A 17958-nucleotide genomic window follows, 5' to 3' on the forward strand; every position below is an offset into this window, starting at 1 on the left:
AGGTCCTGAAAGGAGCTATATTAATGCAAATCTTTATTTTTTTTTGTATCGTCACTCGGTCTATATCCTGAAATTTCCTATCCAACACCATATAGGAGCACCGCATCATATGGACTGCAGCAGTTCGAGAATGAAGCCCACCACCACTTTCTCAGGGCAACGAGAGATGGGCAATAAATGCAACCTTCCCAGCATCGCATATGTCCCAATTACTGATTTTTTTTTTTTTTAATTAAAAAAAGTGTTGTTTTGGAGTTCAATCACTGAAGAATGTATGGTTGAGCATCACAGATTCACTCTCATAAGGAACTCCTTGTTCCCCATTACCTCTACTTGCCCAAAATCTAAGTAATTTGCAGCAAGCCAGCATTCAAAAAGAATTCTCTCATTATTGCATTTAAGACATTAAAAACATTACACCAGGACCAAACATCAGGAAGTGGTAGAAATTAAGAGCCCATTAGACTGTGGCTTATGCTAGGAATTGGATAAGTGAACAGAAACACACACACACACACACACTTAACTGCATATACATCAAGTTAGAAAGAATGACACAGCAAGTAACCAGAATAAATTTTGACCCTCCATAATAATATGTTCATAATAAAATTACTTGCCTTGCTACTTGTGCTATATGTTGATAAAGTTGGGTCAGGGTACTCAAGCACACCTCTTCCAACATTGGCAGAGTAAGTTGGTAATCTTGAAAGAGGAGCTGAAAGAATTGTAGAGCAGCCTAATTTTGAACCATTGAGCAGATAAAAGAGAATCAGCACAAATAATAGAATACTTTTTGGCCCATCAAGCTTATTGTTTCCACAGATTCATGCACCATTTCATCTGCTCTATCACAAACTTATCCTTATAATTTTCTCAATTCCCAGATAAGAGATGTCTTTTTTATTAAAATATAAAAATAACTTTATTCCATGTGTTTATTACTCTGTGGGAAATGAAAATTTTTTAATTCTCAAATTTTGGCCCAGGATTATTAATTTCAAGCAACTTCCTGTCCTGTATTCCCTTTGTTTACTATTATTTTTAATAGCCATTTTTAATACAGTTGATTTCATTCAACTTTATAGCTTCATGGATTTGATAGCACATATCTGTGAACATAAGCAATTTGAAAATTATTACAAACTAACTCAGAGAATATTTCTGGTATGAAATTTACAAAATATAAGGCACCTACAAAACATTAAATCTTCAAAATAAATTCTGAGAAATATTTACCAAATGTTATAAATAATTATCTCACTGCAACTGTACAGAGTGGATGTGAACTTAATGTATTTCATGGCAAATAAACTGCACATCTCTGAAATTAATTTGGCGCAGGAGGAAGGGCGGGGGGGGGGGGGGGGCGGGCGGAGAAAAGAGAAAGCAGATGCTAGGGTATTACCACTAGTGACTTAACTATAAAAGGTTGTTGGAATATTCTCAATAATATACTGCATTTTTTTTTAAAAACGGACACGACTGCTGCCAATGAACCGGAAGCGATCTGCACATGCAAGCTGTTGGTTCCGGGAGAGGGTCTGTTTAAAAATTAAAAGACAAGAAGGGAGCAGGCTGGTGAGAAAAAGCCGGGAAGGGAGCAGGTTTGTTAGTGTGATCATTTTTTTTTTTTAAAAAGCAGAAATATCATGCTTTGATGCGGTTATTGAAGTGTGTAGTACACTTTTGCGCAGCCTCTGGTTCGTTAGCAGCAATCACATCGTTCTTAAAATTTCTATGAGGCGAATCTCAAAATTATACTCACTGTACCACTGAAAATGTCCACGGGTATTTATAAAGGAATCCAAAGCACATTAAACGTTTAATACTTAACATACACATATGCATACTTGTTTACCTTGTTCTGGGGGGAGGCCAGTCTCCTGTTTCAGCTTCTCTCGCCAAGTCAATCTGCCTGTTTGAATGGATTCTCCAGCACTATTTGCCTCACTAGAACTTTGCTGGCTGCTGCTTGTTGATACTCCGGAGGAACAGGATGGATCTATCATACTTGATATTAGCTCTCTGGCTTCTGACCAATAGTTGTTATTTGAAGATGTATTCCTGTTGACTGACATAGAACAGACCTCAATTAAGGCTATAAATCAGCTGCCCACTAATCATAAAACAGTATCAACTATGCAGGAATTAGGTATTTTTCAGCATCAAATGTTCCATGAAAATAAGTTTCTACTGCAAGTGTTTCTACAATATCTTTATGGCAAAGCTTGTACAAGAATAGCCCAATTTCAGGATTTCCACCCTCAGTCAAACAATATGGCCTCGAAATTGGAGTAAGCCAGAAATCTGCCGGGGCCACTGCGGGCCGAAGTCAACGGCCGCCTGAAATAATAACGCAGGCAGTACCGGAATTTTGGTGCTGCCTGCTAATTTAACTCAGCATTAAACCTACCATGCAAGTCTGGTTTTCCAATGCTACTCTCAGCAGGAGGCCCAATGTAGCCTGGCCGTAGCAAACCCTGGAGCAAAAGCAGCGTTGTTCTAAAGAAGGGCAGTCATTTTAGAAAGCAGTATTGGTCCCTTAAAGTGGAACAGCCTTCTAAAATGAAATAAAAATCATTTAAAAATAGGCAGTCTTTAGCCCTTAAAGCTCAACTGCCTTCTGAAATTAAAAAAAAAATTCCCAAATGACACGCTCAGTCCTTAAAGCTGAACTACCATCCGCATCTAAACAAATGGTAAAAGTGCTTCAGGACTAACACAAATGGCTCAACAAACTAGGGAAGAGGCACTGAGGGTCTTGCACTCAGCACTCCAGCTTTGTGCAGGGGGTCAACACTGCAAGAGAGGTCCGCTACCCGCAGGGACCAGGAGGCCCTCCAGAAAGAATGACGAGAGACCAGATCACTCGAAGTCGTCACTGTCAACATCGTCACCTCCACGACCTGGCTCTTGTGCCCAAAGAAGCTTCATGACTTCAGACCAATGATTTTTTCCTCAAAAGCTGTCTCCTACCAACTGCAACACGAGCCTCACACATTGTTCATTGCACGACGACCAGCCCCCTTCCATCACCCATCAACAATCTGCACCAAACACGAGGCACATCTCCCATTCCTAGCTTGGAGGAGACGGTGCTGGCCATTCTTGGCAGTGGCATAAGCCCTTGGCCAGCAGAAGGGCTGAAAGGATCAATATGCTGGTATCCTAATATGCTACCCTCCCATTTCTCCCTCATCCCATAACATCTTCTGATTTACAAGGTGCATATGGTGTAAGAATATAAGAACATAAGAAATAGGAGGAGTCGGCCACCTGGCCCCTCGAGCCTGCTCCGCCATTTAATAAGATCATGGCTGATCTGATCATGGACTCAGCTCTACATCCCTGCCTGCTCCTCATAACTGTCTACCTCCGCCTTAAATATATTCAATGACCCAGCCTCCACAGCTCTCTGGGGCAGAGAATTCCATAAATTTACAACCCACTGAGGAGAAGAAATTCCTCCTCATCTCAGTTTTAAAGTGGCAGCCCCTTATTCTGAGACTATGTCCCCTAGTTTTAGTTTCCCCTATGAGTGGAAATATCCTCTCCGCATCCATCTTGTCGAGTCCCCTCATTATCTTATGTTTCAATAAGATCACCTCTCATTCTTCTGAACTCCAATGTGTATATGCCCAATCTACTCAACCTATCTTCATAAGTCAACCCTCTCATCTCCGGAATCAACCTAGTGAACCTTATCTGAACAGCCTCCAATGCAAGTATACCCTTCCTTAAATACGGAGACCAAAACTGTATGCAGTACTCCAGGTGTGGCCTCATCAACACCCTCTACAGCTGGAGCAGGACTTCTCTGCTTTTATACTCTATCCCTCTTGCAATAAAGGCCAACATTTCATTTGCCTTCCTAATTACTTGCTGTACCTGCATACTAAATTTGTGTTTCATGCACAAGGACTCTCATGGTCCCTCTGTACTGCAGCACTTTGTCAGAAAAAATAGAAAAGCAAATTATTATTTAAACGGAGGTAAATTGAAAAGTGGATCACCTCACATTTTCCCACATTATATTCCATCTGCCAAATTTGTGCCCACTCACTTAGCCTGTCTATATCCCTTTGCAGATTTTTTGCATCCTCCTCACAATTTGCTTTCCCACCCATCTTTGTATCATCAGCAAACTTGGCTACATTACACTCGGTCCCTTCATCCAAGTCATTAATATGGATTGTAAATAGTTGAGGCACCAGCACTGATCCCTGCGGCACCCCATTAGTTACTGTTTGCCAACCGGAAAATGACCCATTTATTGCGAATCTCTGTTTTCTGTTAGTTAGCCAATCCTCTATCCATGCTAATACATTACCCCCAACCCAGTGAACTTTTATCTTGGGCAGTAACCTTTTACGTGGCACCTTATCGAATGCCTTCTAGAAATCCAAATAGACACATCCACTAGTTTCCCCTAATCCACCCTGCTCGTTACATCCTCAAAGAATTCCAACAAATTTGTCAAACCTGATTTCCCTTTCATAAAACCATGCTGACTCTGCTTAATTGGGGGGGGGGGGGGGGGGGGGCTGGTGGGGAGAGCCCACCCGCATGTGCTGGGGGGGTGGCGGGAGGGAGAGCGAGCGAGCGCGGGGAAAGGAGGGAGGAAGGCAGACATCAGCGTTGATTCTATTGACGAAGATGATAATCTAAACAATTACCGTTGTAAAAAAGATACTAATTTGAGCGCAAATGTTTTGTGGGTCTCTGCTCGTCTAAAATAAAAGCAGAAAATGCTGGAAATATTCAGGTCAGGCAGCATCTCGACTGAACTCGTTTCTCTCCACTGATGCTACCTAACATGCTGAGTAGTTGCAGCACTTTATCTTCTCAGATGCCTTTCTTTACCATCCACAGCTCTACCTGCACACTTAAAATATTTTATTGACTAAGTGGCTTGGTGCAATAGATGTTAAAAGTTTTTAAAGTCCAAAAGCTTAAGTTCGAAACTTAACTGAAAGGCATGTGCTTCCCTTTAAGAAGCGCTGACAGTGTCTCTGCAAGGTTGCTTCCCGAATTCATTTTGAGAGTGCCGAGGACCCGGCCGTAAACACCACCGGGTCCTAAGGTTGCGGTCGAAATTTGCAGACTTGGCCTCAAGTCGTGTTGTAAGCCGAAAGACATCACACTCTGCTTATTTACATTCTAGGGGCTACGAAAATGGCAGGAGCCATGTTCCACGCTAAGGCGAGCGGAAGTGAGGCGGTCGCCTTTTTTCCCCCCATAAGGGACCTTAAAGGCCAGTGGAAACGGTGCAAATTTCTAGGTCTATAAACTGTTTTCTGACTAACATTTGTCAACAGTTTATACTGCATGCTGCTGTGTTGTACATGAAATTGGCTTCTAATTTTGGCTTTTGCACCACTGGAGTTTTGGGGGGGGGGGGGGGGGGGGGTGGGGAATGTGGGGGGTGGAAATTTTCAACCTCTGCCCAAAACGTGCATGAAAACTAGAGTGTCAGCCTAGATTTTTGTGCTCAAGTCTCTGAAGTGGGACTCGAACAGACAAACTTCTGACTCAGAGGGGAGAGTGCTACCAACTGAATCACAGCTGACATCTACAGATCCAAGTGTGAAACTCAAATAGGGCAGAAACAGGATCAGCCATCTGATGCCCCCGTGACTGAGCACCCTACCAAAAGTCAACTGTGATGAAGGACCACTGGTATGAGGTAGTGGAAGCTGCTAGCATTTGTTAAAATGAGTCAGACTTGGAGAGAAAGGCGAGATTGGAAAGGGGAAAATAAAATAGTTACCAAACATAGATAGAGTATCACTTTTAGGCGATTCCACTTCCTGAATTGCACTTAATTCATGCTGTTCAATTAGTCCACAAAGTCCCAACCTCGTCTTAGTTACAGGTGGTTTAGAAGGCCTCCAATGTTGAGTATCACTTGTGAAATCTTTAATATTTGGAGATTCTGAGAAATGACTACCTTTGAAAATAGAAAAAGTTACAATAATCAAATTTATCAGGCAACATTTCAGATTCCTTAAATGTATGTACCATAGGGTCAATAGATACAAACAGATTATGACCTATTAATGGAATAGTACGATAAGTAGTAACAGGAAGTTGTGTGAAAACGAAGGCCCTGTGGGTTTAAAAATTAAAAAAGAGAATACACACACAAACGGAAAACTATTTAAAAAGAAAAATTCTGAAGATGTGATATTACAAATGATCTTTTTGCGTCAATGACTCGGATAAGTTCTATTCTTTTTCCTTCTCGAGTGTTGATTTCTTGGCTAAAGGTCAAATGATACCCTCGAGGCATTGCTCAAGTGGCAATTTTTCACAGATTAAACAGTGAGCATCATTAGACTTAATGGTTAACCTTAAATAGCCAAGTCAGCAGAAGATCTGAAGTTTCATTGCTGATCAAATAGTGCTAAGTAACTATGTGCTAAAAACTTTCAGGAAGAGCTCAGACAATGTAGGAGATGTTCATAAAATCATAGAAAATTACAACACAGAAGGAGGCCATTCGGCCCATCGTGTCTGTGCCGATCAAAAAAGAGCTACCCAGCCTAATCCCACCATCCAGCTCTAGGTCCATAGCCCTGTAGGTTACGACTCTTTGGGCCCAAGTTTCCACATGATTTGCGCCTGATTTTTAGGAGCAACTGGTGGAGAACGGACTATTTTAGAAATCGCAATTCTCCACATTTTTTTTTCTGCAGTTCTAGTCAGGTAGAACAGTTCTAGTTTAGAACAGAATTATTTCTTCAAAAGGGGACGTGTCCGGCCACTGACGCCCTATTTGAAAGTTTCCACAGTGAAAATGTACTCCAAACTAAAGTAGAATGGAGCCAGTGAAGATTTTTGTAGAACTGAAAAAACCTGTTCTACACATTAAAAAATCAGGTGCAGGTTACAAATTAGGCATCCAGAACGAGATGGGGGGGAGGGGAGGGGGGGAGAATGGAACTCATTAAATTCGCCAATAAATCCTTATTTATACTTCTACAAATATTATACAAATAAATCCAACCTGAATAAACATTTATAAGCCAAGAAAAGATTAAATAAACCATCTTCCTACCTGTGTGAAAGTGCTTCAGCCAGGGAGAATTCAGCAGCCGTTCGTGCCGCTGAGCGGGAGGGGGAAGAGAGAGAGAGAGAGAGAGAGAGAGAGAGAGAGAGAGAGAGAGAGAGAGAGAGAGAGAGAGGGATGGAGAGAGAGAGAGAAGGGGGGGGGGGAGGGGAAAAAGAGAGGGAGAGGGAGAGAGGAAGGAAGGGAGAGAGAGAGCAGGGGGGGGGGGGGGAAGAGAGAGAGAGAGAGAGAGAGAGAGAGAGAGAGAGAGAGAGAGAGAGAGAGAGAGAGAGAGAGAGAGAGAGAGAGCGCGGTGGGGGGGGGGGGGGGAGGGGAGCGGGTGTCGGGTCGGGTCTGGTCGGCGGGCGCGGGTGTCGCGGCGGCGGCGGGGGGGGGTGTGGAGCGGGTGGGATCTGGTCGGCGGGGGGGCGCAGGTGACGGGTCGGGGAGGGGGGAGCAGGAGCTGGCCGTGGGAGGAGCCTCATTCACGCAGCCCCAGTGAGGCCATTCAGCCAGGGCTAGGGGCTGCGTGCTTCGGGCCCCTCCCACACAGTTCGGCGCCTGGAGCTACTGCACTTGCATGCCGACTGTAGCGCGCATGTGCAGCGGTCCCGGCACTGTTTTCAGCGCCGGGACCTGGCTCCGCCCCCCCCACAGCTCGTGCTGGCTGCGCTGAGGGCCAGAGGACCTGTAAGTAGGTGGAGAATACCGAGGATTTTTTTAGGCGCCGTTTTAGGCCCAGCTCGGAGGGGCGCCCGTTTTTTTTTTTGTGGAAACTTGGGCCCTTTAAGTGTACCAACAAGTACTTTTTAAAATGTGATGAGGGTTTCTGCCTCTCTTCAGGCAGAGAGTTCCAGACCCCCACTACCCTCTGGGTGAAGAAATATTTCTTCATCTCCCCTCTAATCCTTCGACCAACTACTTTAAATCTATGCCCCCTGGTTATTGATCCCTCTGCTAAGGGAAATAGGTCCTTCCTAACCACTCTATCTCAGCTCCTCATAATTTCACACACCTCAATTAAATCTCCCCTCAGCCCCCTCTGTTCCAAGGAAAACAACCCCAGCCGATCCAATCTTTCCTCATAGCTAAAGTTTTCCAGTCCTGGCAGCACCCTTGTAAATCTCCTCTGCACCCTTTCTAGTGCAATCACATCCTGTAATGTGGTGACCAGAACTGTACGCAGTACTCAAGCTGTGGCCTAACGAGTGCTATATACAGTTCTAGCATAACTTCCCTGCTTTTGTATTCTATGCTTTTGGCTAATAAAGGAAAAGCATTCCGTATGCCTTTTTAATTCCAACATCCCTCTGTTTCTTCACACCGCTCAGTATCCTCCCATTTATTGTCTGGTCCCTTGCCTTGATGCCCCTCCCCAAATGTACTCCCTCACACTTTTCCAGATTGAATTCCATTTGCCACATTTCTGCCCAACTGACCAGTTCATCGATATCTTCCTGCAGTTGGAGCTTTCCTCCTCACTGTCAACCACTCAGTCAATTTTTGTATCATCTGCAAATTTCTTTATCAGGCCCCTATATTCAAGTCTAAATCATTAATATATACTACAAAAAAGTAAGGGACCGAGTACGGAGCCCTGTGGAACCCCACTAGAAATAGCCTTCCAGTCACAAACACTCCCCTCAACCATTACCTTTTGCTTTCTGCCACTGAGCCAATTTCGGATCCAATTTGCCACTCTTCCTTGGATCCCATGTGTGGCAATGCCACTAAAACTAGCATTTTAATTGTTTAGGGGTGCATGATGTTCTTTTGCTATGGGACAGAATTTGCAGTCGGTATCACGGCGTACTCTCAAAGTACGCAGTCATACCGCCTTTGAAATGGACAGCAAATTTGGGATTTCCGCAAGCGCTAAATCCCAAACTTGCAATCTGCCAAGTTCCGACTTGACAGATCATCCGCTCCGACTGAAATCCTTATTGCTGGCGCAGAGTTGGGCTAATTGCCCACCAACTAGCAGTAACATTTTACTTGCAGCTTGAAATACACAGCCGTCATGATAAAAAAAAAAACTTCAAAATAAATATCTATATCCACCTGTCACCTGATCCCAATACAACTCAACCAAGATTGAGACATAGATTTATTTATTAATTTACCGGGGAGAATGAGTTTAAAAAATCATGAATGGGTATCGGACATTTGTTTCCCAATTGGAGCACCGCACCACGTATCCCAGATATGCTTACAGTGCGCCCCTGAGATCCATGGGCCACAACACTGCGTTCCACTCTGCAGCTAAATGACAAGTTTTCGAAGGAGGCCTTGCACCAGGCAAGTGCGGATTTCTTTCGGAGGTTGGTGGTATACTCCTTAGCCATGACGCTGACTGCAATTTCAGGGCCATTACATAAGAACATACTTCACCATTTGTTCTGTGACCACTAATTTGCACATTTACCAACAAGGTAAATTTTGTAAGATTTAGAGGACAAATGGCTTATTTGCACAAGCACACGCATTTCAATTGTGCAATATCAACCAAAAGCTGTTTGGTTCATCAAACTAAATAAAGTTACAATTATGCTTCAAACTGAAAATGCTTCAAGGCTGATGGTCCAAAACAGTGTCTTTCTCTGCCTCTTCCTTTCCTCCTTGGTCTCCGTCTCCTCCTCTTCCTCCTCATAAATGGCTTCAAAATGAGCTAATTGGTAGAATTGTCATTTGGTAAACAGTATAGAGAACATAAGAAATAGGAGCAGGAGTAGGCCATTTGGCCCCTCGAACCTACTCCACTATTCAAGAAGATCATGGCTGATCTGATCTTGGCCTCAACACTTTGCCGGCTCCCCATAACCCGCCACTCCCCAAAGGTTCAAACATCGGTCTTACTCCACCTTAAATATATTCAATGACACAGCCGCTACAGCTCTCTGGGGCAGAGAATTCCACAGACTTATGACCCTCAGAGAAGAAATTCCTCCTCATCAGTTTTAAATGGGCGACCCCTTATTCTGAAACTATGCCCCCTAGTTCTAGATTCCCCCATGAGGGGAAATATCCTCTCTGCATCTACCCTGTCAAGCCTAACCTTTCTTAAGACAACCTCTGCATCTCAGGAATCAACCTAGTGAACCTTCTCTGAACTGACTCCACTGCAAACATATCCCTTCTTAAATGAGATGAAAACTGTACGCAGTACTCCAGGTGTGCTCTCACCAACATCCTGTACAGTTGTAGCAAGACTTCCCTACTTTTATGCTCCATCCCCCTTGCAATAAAGGCCAATAGAGGTTGTAGCACATGTAGCATCATGCATCAGAACTCATTTCTCACTTTTTTCTTCTTTTGCATAATGCTGAAGACTACTCTAAAATGATGTAAAACACAATTGCCATGGAACAGGTTCCACTAACATAGAAATGTCTATTGAAATAGTTGAACTGCTTAATGTTATGGCTTGTTCATGGAATGGTGCTACATGAAGTATCAGGCAGTATTGTGAAAACTAAGGGACTGTGGGTTGCAAATGCAGCAGTGGACGCAATATAACAAATCTTCCATGGTATTTGCTCATGGTGAATCAGTTACTAAAAAAAAAAACTCAAGGGGCGAAATTGCCTCTTCTTATAGCCTCATTAGCGCCTCCAGGAGGCTACGGCCGCCCTTAAAGTAGAGGGCTTTGCGCCGCGGCCGCATATTTTTCTTGGTCGGCTGACTTTGTAGTCGGCACGATAATGGTGGCCGCTGGTTCGGCTGGGCCGCCAACATGCAGCCCGGCACCCCATCTTGGGTGCTAGGCCACTGGCCCAGCCAAAACCCTCCTTGGTGGCTCAGAGCAACAGGAAAGCTGCTGCAGAGTTCACAGTGGCTCTCCCCTTTAAAAGGGGAGGGGCAGTGACGAGTCAGCGTGATGCAGCACGCCTGCATCGTGCTGATGTCATCAGCGCCCCTCTAATGCCACGCTACCGCCCCATGGAGGCAAATCATGCCTCCAATACCGCCCCGCACATTATTTTCAGACAAAGACCCCAATTCAGCAACATATAGCGGCCCATCTCAGTAGGCGCTAAATATTCATTTAATTCAAATTGTCCGCCCCAAACAGGGCACAGGGCAATTTTGCCCCCTCAGTAAATTTTATATTTTTCTAAAAAGTATTGTAAATTACTCCGTTGGTTTGTCAACTAAAGAAATTGACATGATGGGGTAGGGATTTGTGATCATAACAAATCTGTATGGCAGAATGTACAAACATCGACATTGTCAATATTTAACATTGAAACTGCCTAAGTGACTCAAAATAATGACACATGAAGCATGGTTAGTGTACAAAAAGTTCATATACAAGATTATTAATAATGCATATATTTTATAAAACAAAGCACTAAAACATGATTTTAAATATGTAGCAGTCTTCCATGTCAGTCATGGAAACACTCAGTCAGACATGGAAGATTGCTACATGTGATTCAAACAGTTGCTATTGATTTGTTGCTATGTGTGCACTAGGTCCGTTCAGCAGAGCTGGTCTCCAGTCATCTTGGGTAATCCTTGCCACTGAACCGAGACCTAGCTCAGTCAAGCCAGTGTGGTGGCTGGTGTGCAAAGGCCACCACACGTTAAAAAAAATCACGCACAGGCATCTTCCACCCCTGAGGATGTAGTTCGGTTCCTTCATTGAAACACCTGTGAACTCATCCCTTTTTTGCCGTGGAATCAAGTCATCCTCATTTCGAGGGACTGCTTATGATGATGATTGAACAGGTTTACACCAACATAGAAATGCTGGTTTGAAAAAGACACCTGTGACTTGAAACTAAAGCTGAGGCAGTTTTAGTTTTCTTGACACTATTCAATTACTTATGATTTATGTGGCCAAGAAAATGATTTTCAATAAAAGGGACTGTGTTCACAAGCTACAGTGTGTGTTTTTCCTCGGGTTTAATGCTGTATCAAATTCAATACCATCTGCTAACATCTCTTTCTGTTTAATCACTAAACCAGCATACTGCTGCTGGAAACAGTGCAAAAAACTATATGGCAGGATCCCTCAAAAAGTTCAGGCAATGTAACAGGTGGAGTGGTAGTTAAAGAAATGCTTGCGTATTTATTGTGCAAGGGTGCACGGCTCTAAACTTAATTATTTAGTAGAAAAATGAAAGACAAATTTAACCACACAGAACTAAAATAATCAATATTTATAGCTAAAATTACCAGCTTGTATTGATTTGGAATCATAGCACCATGAAGGCAATAATGTTCCATTTATTTGAATTGTTGGTTCCGGGTCTTGAAACTGATCATTTTTTAACTGGAGATTCTTATTAGTTGATCCATTATTGAAATCCTCCAAGGTTTGCAGCAGAGATGGTACGAGACAGAGCTGCTCAACATTTTCACTTGCAGGTATTACTTCATGCAGTTTCAAGTGTCCAGGCTAGAATTAAGAACATCTAGGAGTTATGGTTTTACCTTCTTAACTCTGCTGCCGAAAAACACAAAAAAATAATTAACTACACTGTTTTTGAAATACCCAAATGTACACACACTGGTAGAAAAACATTCCAGATCAATAGGGAGTGACTGTGTGCATATGCATTTAAAGCTTGGACTAATATTAATTTCCAGCGTAAACGTTGTGGCCTGGATATGAATGATATGGTAACGTAGACTGGGGGAATGGGGTGGGGATTTCAGACAGGAAACCTGGAAGTCCATATTTCCTTGCACGTGCATCTATTGTACTTAACATGTCCCCCATCCAGAAGTCAGTGTGACTGTCAGACTTGGCTTCCAGTCAGATGGGCAGGCTGCAGGAACAGTTAGGTCCGAACCCCAACCCTGGAAGTACTCCTGCTTCTCCTTGGCCATAAGTAGTGCTGTAACGACACTTACCTTCTTCCCCCCCAAAGCTGCCCTTGCCTCCCTTCAGCTGCCAGATTTCCTCAGTCCTGGGAAACCCGGCTGGCCACTATTAAACCAGCAAAGCAGAGGCGACCAGCCTCAATAAAATATTTAAATTTCCAACCCGCCTCCTGGAATGGGTTGACTACCCACCCCTTGTCCCAACTGTATTCGGTTGGAAGTGGGTGGAGGCCAGGTTTCATATTTTAAAAATTAACATCTGATCTGACCTCAACTCACATTTTTGGGTGTTAAAATTCACCCCTGTATTACAGTAGATCTTTCAGTGGATAACTTCTTTAAAATACAGCTACAGTGTACTACCAATGCTGTACAATGGATATTCACTGGTAAAACTTGACAATCAAAAGGAGACTAATCAGAATATTCAAATCACCTCTGGTTAGCAATCTTATGCTCTCAGTATGGTCTCGTTCTGAAGCAAGAATCACTTTTTTTTTGTTGAGTTAAATTAACACATGAAAGGCTTACAGTAAAGTTCCCCTTTATACTCCTATACTACTGCAGATGCAAAATAAAAGCACTTAGATATATGTACCATGTACCTGATTTTCAGTAACATTTTTCTCCTGGGCTTGCTGCTGTTGTTGCATCTGTTCCTTCAGTTGGTTTTGTCGGTGGATGAATTCTTTCTGTAACATTTGTGTGGCAACAAGATCCTCCCTCTGCCAAAACAGCTGTTGCTGCAATTCTTTCAAGTGTTCTTGTTGGACTTCAATACCTACTGATGAAGCATGCAATCTCTCTTGATTCCTCAAGGCTTCAGCAGGTTTTGTCAAGGTTGTGGAATGCATTGTGCGTTTCAATGTTCCCACTGAAATTTCTGATGCTCCTAGCTGCACTTCTATGGGCTTTGATTGATCCTGCAACATCTTGACTAATCTTACTTGTGTCAGCCCTTGCTGTGGCTCAACTGTATCTAAAGTCCTAACACATGATTCTAATACCTCTGGACCAGTCACTTCAAATACATTGTGAGGCATTATGTGTCTTTTGGATTTTGGTGGATCACGTTGACTTTTGCTTTCACTATACACAACAGACTGGTTTTGGTTAACATTGCCATGGCCTCCAGAACCACTTGATCCATCATCAGGCATTCTAGTTATTTGTCGTTGCAGTGTCATTGTGTTCTCAGCAGTAGCAGCATGTTCCTGTGCAGGTATAAACTGTGTTTTGAGCAATGCTGAATCCAAAGTTTGGCTTAATAAAAGTTGATGTCTTGGTAAAAAGATAGAAGCATTTTCTGACTTCTTTGAGAAGCAAATGGTGCGAACTGGTACTTTGTTCTCTGTAGACAAAGGTATCACTGGATTGGTTTGCGATTGACCAATACTGCTGTGTGGTAATTCTGCTGGCTGCAAGTGAACAAATGGCGCTGTCGTGGATGGCCACTGGCCCAGAGTTCTAGATCGATTCATAAGACCAGGATCTTGAGCAAACGGGACATAAAAAGTCTGTTCAGGCTTACTGCTGGATTTATTGACCGTGAGCTCAGATCCAGCAGATATATCATAATGGCTTATCTGAGGGAACGAGTGCTGTCCAGAAAAGTGCCTTGCTGTAGTAGAAACAGAAGACGATCCTTTTTTCAACTGATACTCCTCTAATTGATTCCTGGTTTCTTCCACTGTTTTTTTATGTAACCTTAAATAAAATGGAGCGGTGAAATGAAGACTTATTACAGATCATTTTCTTCAATAGCAGAAAAGGCATAAATGCCAACAATGAAAATGCAAACATAGAAAATAGGTGCAGGAGTACGCCATTCGGCCCTTCGAGCCTGCACCACCATTTAATAAGATCATGGCTGATCATTCACCTCAGAACCCCTTTCCTGCTTTCTCTCCATACCCCTTTAGCCGTCAGGGCCATATCTAACTCCCTCTTGAATAGATCTAATGAACTGGCATCAACAACTCTCTGCGATAGAGAATTCCACAGGTTCACAACTCTGTGAAGAAGTTTCTCCTCATCTCGGTCCTAAGTGGCTTACCCCTTATCCTTAGACTGTGACCCCTGGTTCTGGATTTCCCCAACATCGGGAACATTCTTCCTGCATCTAATCTGTCCAGTCCCGTCAGAATTTTAAGTTTCTATGAGATCTCCTCTCATTCTTCTAAACTCCAGTGAATACAGTCCCAGTCGATCCAGTCTCTCCTCATAGGTCAGTCCTGCCATCCTGGGAATCAGTCTGGTGAACCTTCACTGCACTCTCTCAATAACAAGAACGTCCTTCCTCAGATTAGGAGACCAAAACTGAACACAATATTCCAGGTGAGGCCTCACCAAGACCCTGCACAACTGCAGTAAGACCTCCCTGCTCCAATACTCAAATCCCCGAGCTATGAAGGCCAACATACCATTTGCCTTCTTCACCGCCTGCTGTACCTGCATGCCAACTTTCAATGACTGATGTACCATGACACTCGGGTCTCGTTGCACCTCCCCTTTTCCTTTTCTGCCGCCATTCAGATAATATTCTGCCTTCATGTTTTTGCCACCAAAGTGATAACCTCACATTTATCCACATTATTCTGCATCTGCCATGCATTTGCCCACTCACCTAACCTGTCCAAGTCACCCTGCAGCCTCTTAGCATCCTCCCCACAGCTCACATCGCCACCCAGCTTTGTGTCATCTGCAAACTTGGAGATATTACACTCAATTCCTTCATCTAAATCATTGATGCATATTGTAAATAGCTGGGGTCCCAGCACTGAGCCCTGCGGCACCCCACTAGTCACTGCCTGCCATTCTGAAGAGGACCCATTTATCCCGACTCTCTGCTTCCTGTCTGCCAACCAGTTCTCTATCCACGTCAATACACTACCCCCAATACCATGTGCTTTAATTTGGCACAACAATCTCTTGTGTGGGACCTTGTCAAAAGCTTTTTGAAAGTCCAAATACACAACATCCACTCGTTCTCCCTTGTCCACTCTACCAGTTACATCCTCAAAAAATTCTAGAAGATTTGTCAAGCGTGATTTCCCTTTCATAAACCCATGCTGACTTGGACCGATCTTGTCACTGCTTTCCAAATGCGCTGCTATTTCATCTTAAAAAATTGATTCCAACATTTTCCCCTCTACCGAAGTCAGGCTAACCGGTCTATAATTTCCTGTTTTCTCTCTCACTCCTTTGTTAAAAACTGGTGAAAAATTAGCTACCCTCCAGTCAATAGGAACTGATCCATAGACTGTTGGAAAATAATCACCAATGCATCCACTATTTCTTGGGTCACTTCCTTAAGTACTCTGGGATGCAGACTATCGGCCTTCAATCCCATCAATTTCCGGAACACAATTTCCTGACTAATAAGGATTTCCTTCAGTTCTTCCTTCTCGCTAGATCCTCTGTCCCCTAGTATTTCCGGAAGGTTATTCGTGTCTTCCTTCATGAAGACAGAGCCAAAGTATTTGTTCAATTGGTCTGCCATTTTTCTGTTCCCCATTATAAATTCACCTGATTCTGACTGCAAGGGATCTACGTTTGTCTTCACTAATCTCTTTCTCTTCACATATCTATAGAAGCATTTGCAGTTTTTATGTTCCCAGCAAGCTTCCTCTCATACTCTATTTTCCCCCTCTTAATTAAACACTCTGTCCTCCTCTGCTGGATTCTAAATTTCTCCCAGTCCTCAGGTTTGCTGCTTTTTCTGGCCAATTTATATGCCTCTTCCTTGGATTTAACACTATCCCCAATTTCCCTTGTTAGCCACAGTTGACCACGTTACCCATTTTATTTTTACTACAGAACTAGTGGGAAGCTGTTTAACCTACGCCGCCTCCAGGCCAGGTCCAAGATCACCCCAATCTCTGTCGTTGAGCTGCAGTATGCGGACGACGCCTGCGTCTGCGCACATTCAGAGGCTGAACTCCAGGATATAGTCAATGTATTCACTGAGGCATATGAAAGCATGGACTTTATGCTTAACATCCGTAAGATAAAGGTCCTCCACCAGCCTGTCACCGCTGCACAGCACTGCCCCGCAATCATCAAGATCCACGGCGCGGCCCTGGTCAACGTGGACCATTTCCCATATCTCGGGAGCCTCTTATCAACAAAGGCAGACATTGATGCGGAGATTCAACATCGCCTTCAGTGCAGTTTTCGGCCGTCTGAGGAAAAGTGTGTTTGAAGACCAGACCCTCAAATCGATCACCAAGCTCATGGTCTACAGGGCTGTTGTAATACCCACCCCTCCTGTATGGATCTGAGGCATGGACGATGTATAGAAGGCACCTCAAGTCGCTGGAAATATATCACCAACGATGTCTCCTCAAGATCCTGCAAATTCCCTGGGAGGACAGGCGCACCAACATCACTGTCCTCAACCAGGCTAACATCCCCAGTATTGAAGCACTGACCACACTCAATCAGCTTCGCTGGGCAGGCCACATAGTTCGCATGCCAGATACGAGACTCCCTAAGCAAATGCTTTATGCGGAGTTCCTTCATGGTAAACGAGCCAAAGAAGGACAGCGGAAAAGTTATCAGGACACCCTCAAAGCCTCCCTGGTAAAGTGCGACATCACCACTGACACCTGGGAGACCCTGGCCGAAGACCGCCCGAGGTGGAGAAAGTACATCCGGGAGGGCGTTGAGCTCTTCGAGTCTCAACGCAAAGAGCATGAAGAGGCCAAGTGCATGCAGCGGAAGGAGCGCATGGCAAATCAGCCCCACTGAACCTTCCTTCGCCGAATGTCTGTCCCATCTGTAACAGGGTCTGTGGCTCTCGTATTGGACTGTTCAGCCATCAAAGAACTCACTTTGGGAGTGGAAGCAAGTCTTTACGAAAGTAAACTTGCGCAAAACATAAAAACAGATAGTAAAAGCTTTTACCGATATATAAAACTGAAGAGAGTGATTAAGTAAACGTTGGACCTTTAGAAGATGAGATGGGGGATTTAGTAATGGGAAATGTGGAAATGGCTGAGACCTTAAACAATTATTTTGCTTCGGTCTTCACAGTGGAAGACTCAAAAACCATGCCAAAAATTGCTGGT

General features: G+C 43.7%; 1 protein-coding gene across 5 annotated transcripts in view; it reads right to left on the reverse strand.

Moving 5' to 3' along the window:
- Nucleotides 1-17958, reverse strand: part of cep295 (centrosomal protein 295) — a 174635-nt gene that overhangs the window by 62100 nt on the left and 94577 nt on the right. For 4 of the 5 annotated variants that reach the window (XR_011595663.1, XM_070891984.1, XM_070891983.1 and 1 more), the window contains exons 14-18: nt 13492-14593; nt 12236-12458; nt 5774-5953; nt 1862-2074; nt 621-739 (exon numbers count right to left, since the gene is read on the reverse strand). Coding sequence is in view for 4 of the 5 variants with exons in the window: in XM_070891984.1 (XP_070748085.1) it covers nt 621-739; nt 1862-2074; nt 5774-5953; nt 12236-12458; nt 13492-14593 (1837 nt within the window). In the remaining variant the exon portion in view is untranslated. The remainder of the gene's footprint in view (nt 1-620; nt 740-1861; nt 2075-5773; nt 5954-12235; nt 12459-13491; nt 14594-17958) is intronic. The other variant, XM_070891985.1, reaches the window with a different exon arrangement.

This window comes from Pristiophorus japonicus, chromosome 10 (assembly GCF_044704955.1).
Source record: "Pristiophorus japonicus isolate sPriJap1 chromosome 10, sPriJap1.hap1, whole genome shotgun sequence".
Taxonomy (NCBI): Eukaryota; Metazoa; Chordata; class Chondrichthyes; family Pristiophoridae; genus Pristiophorus; species Pristiophorus japonicus.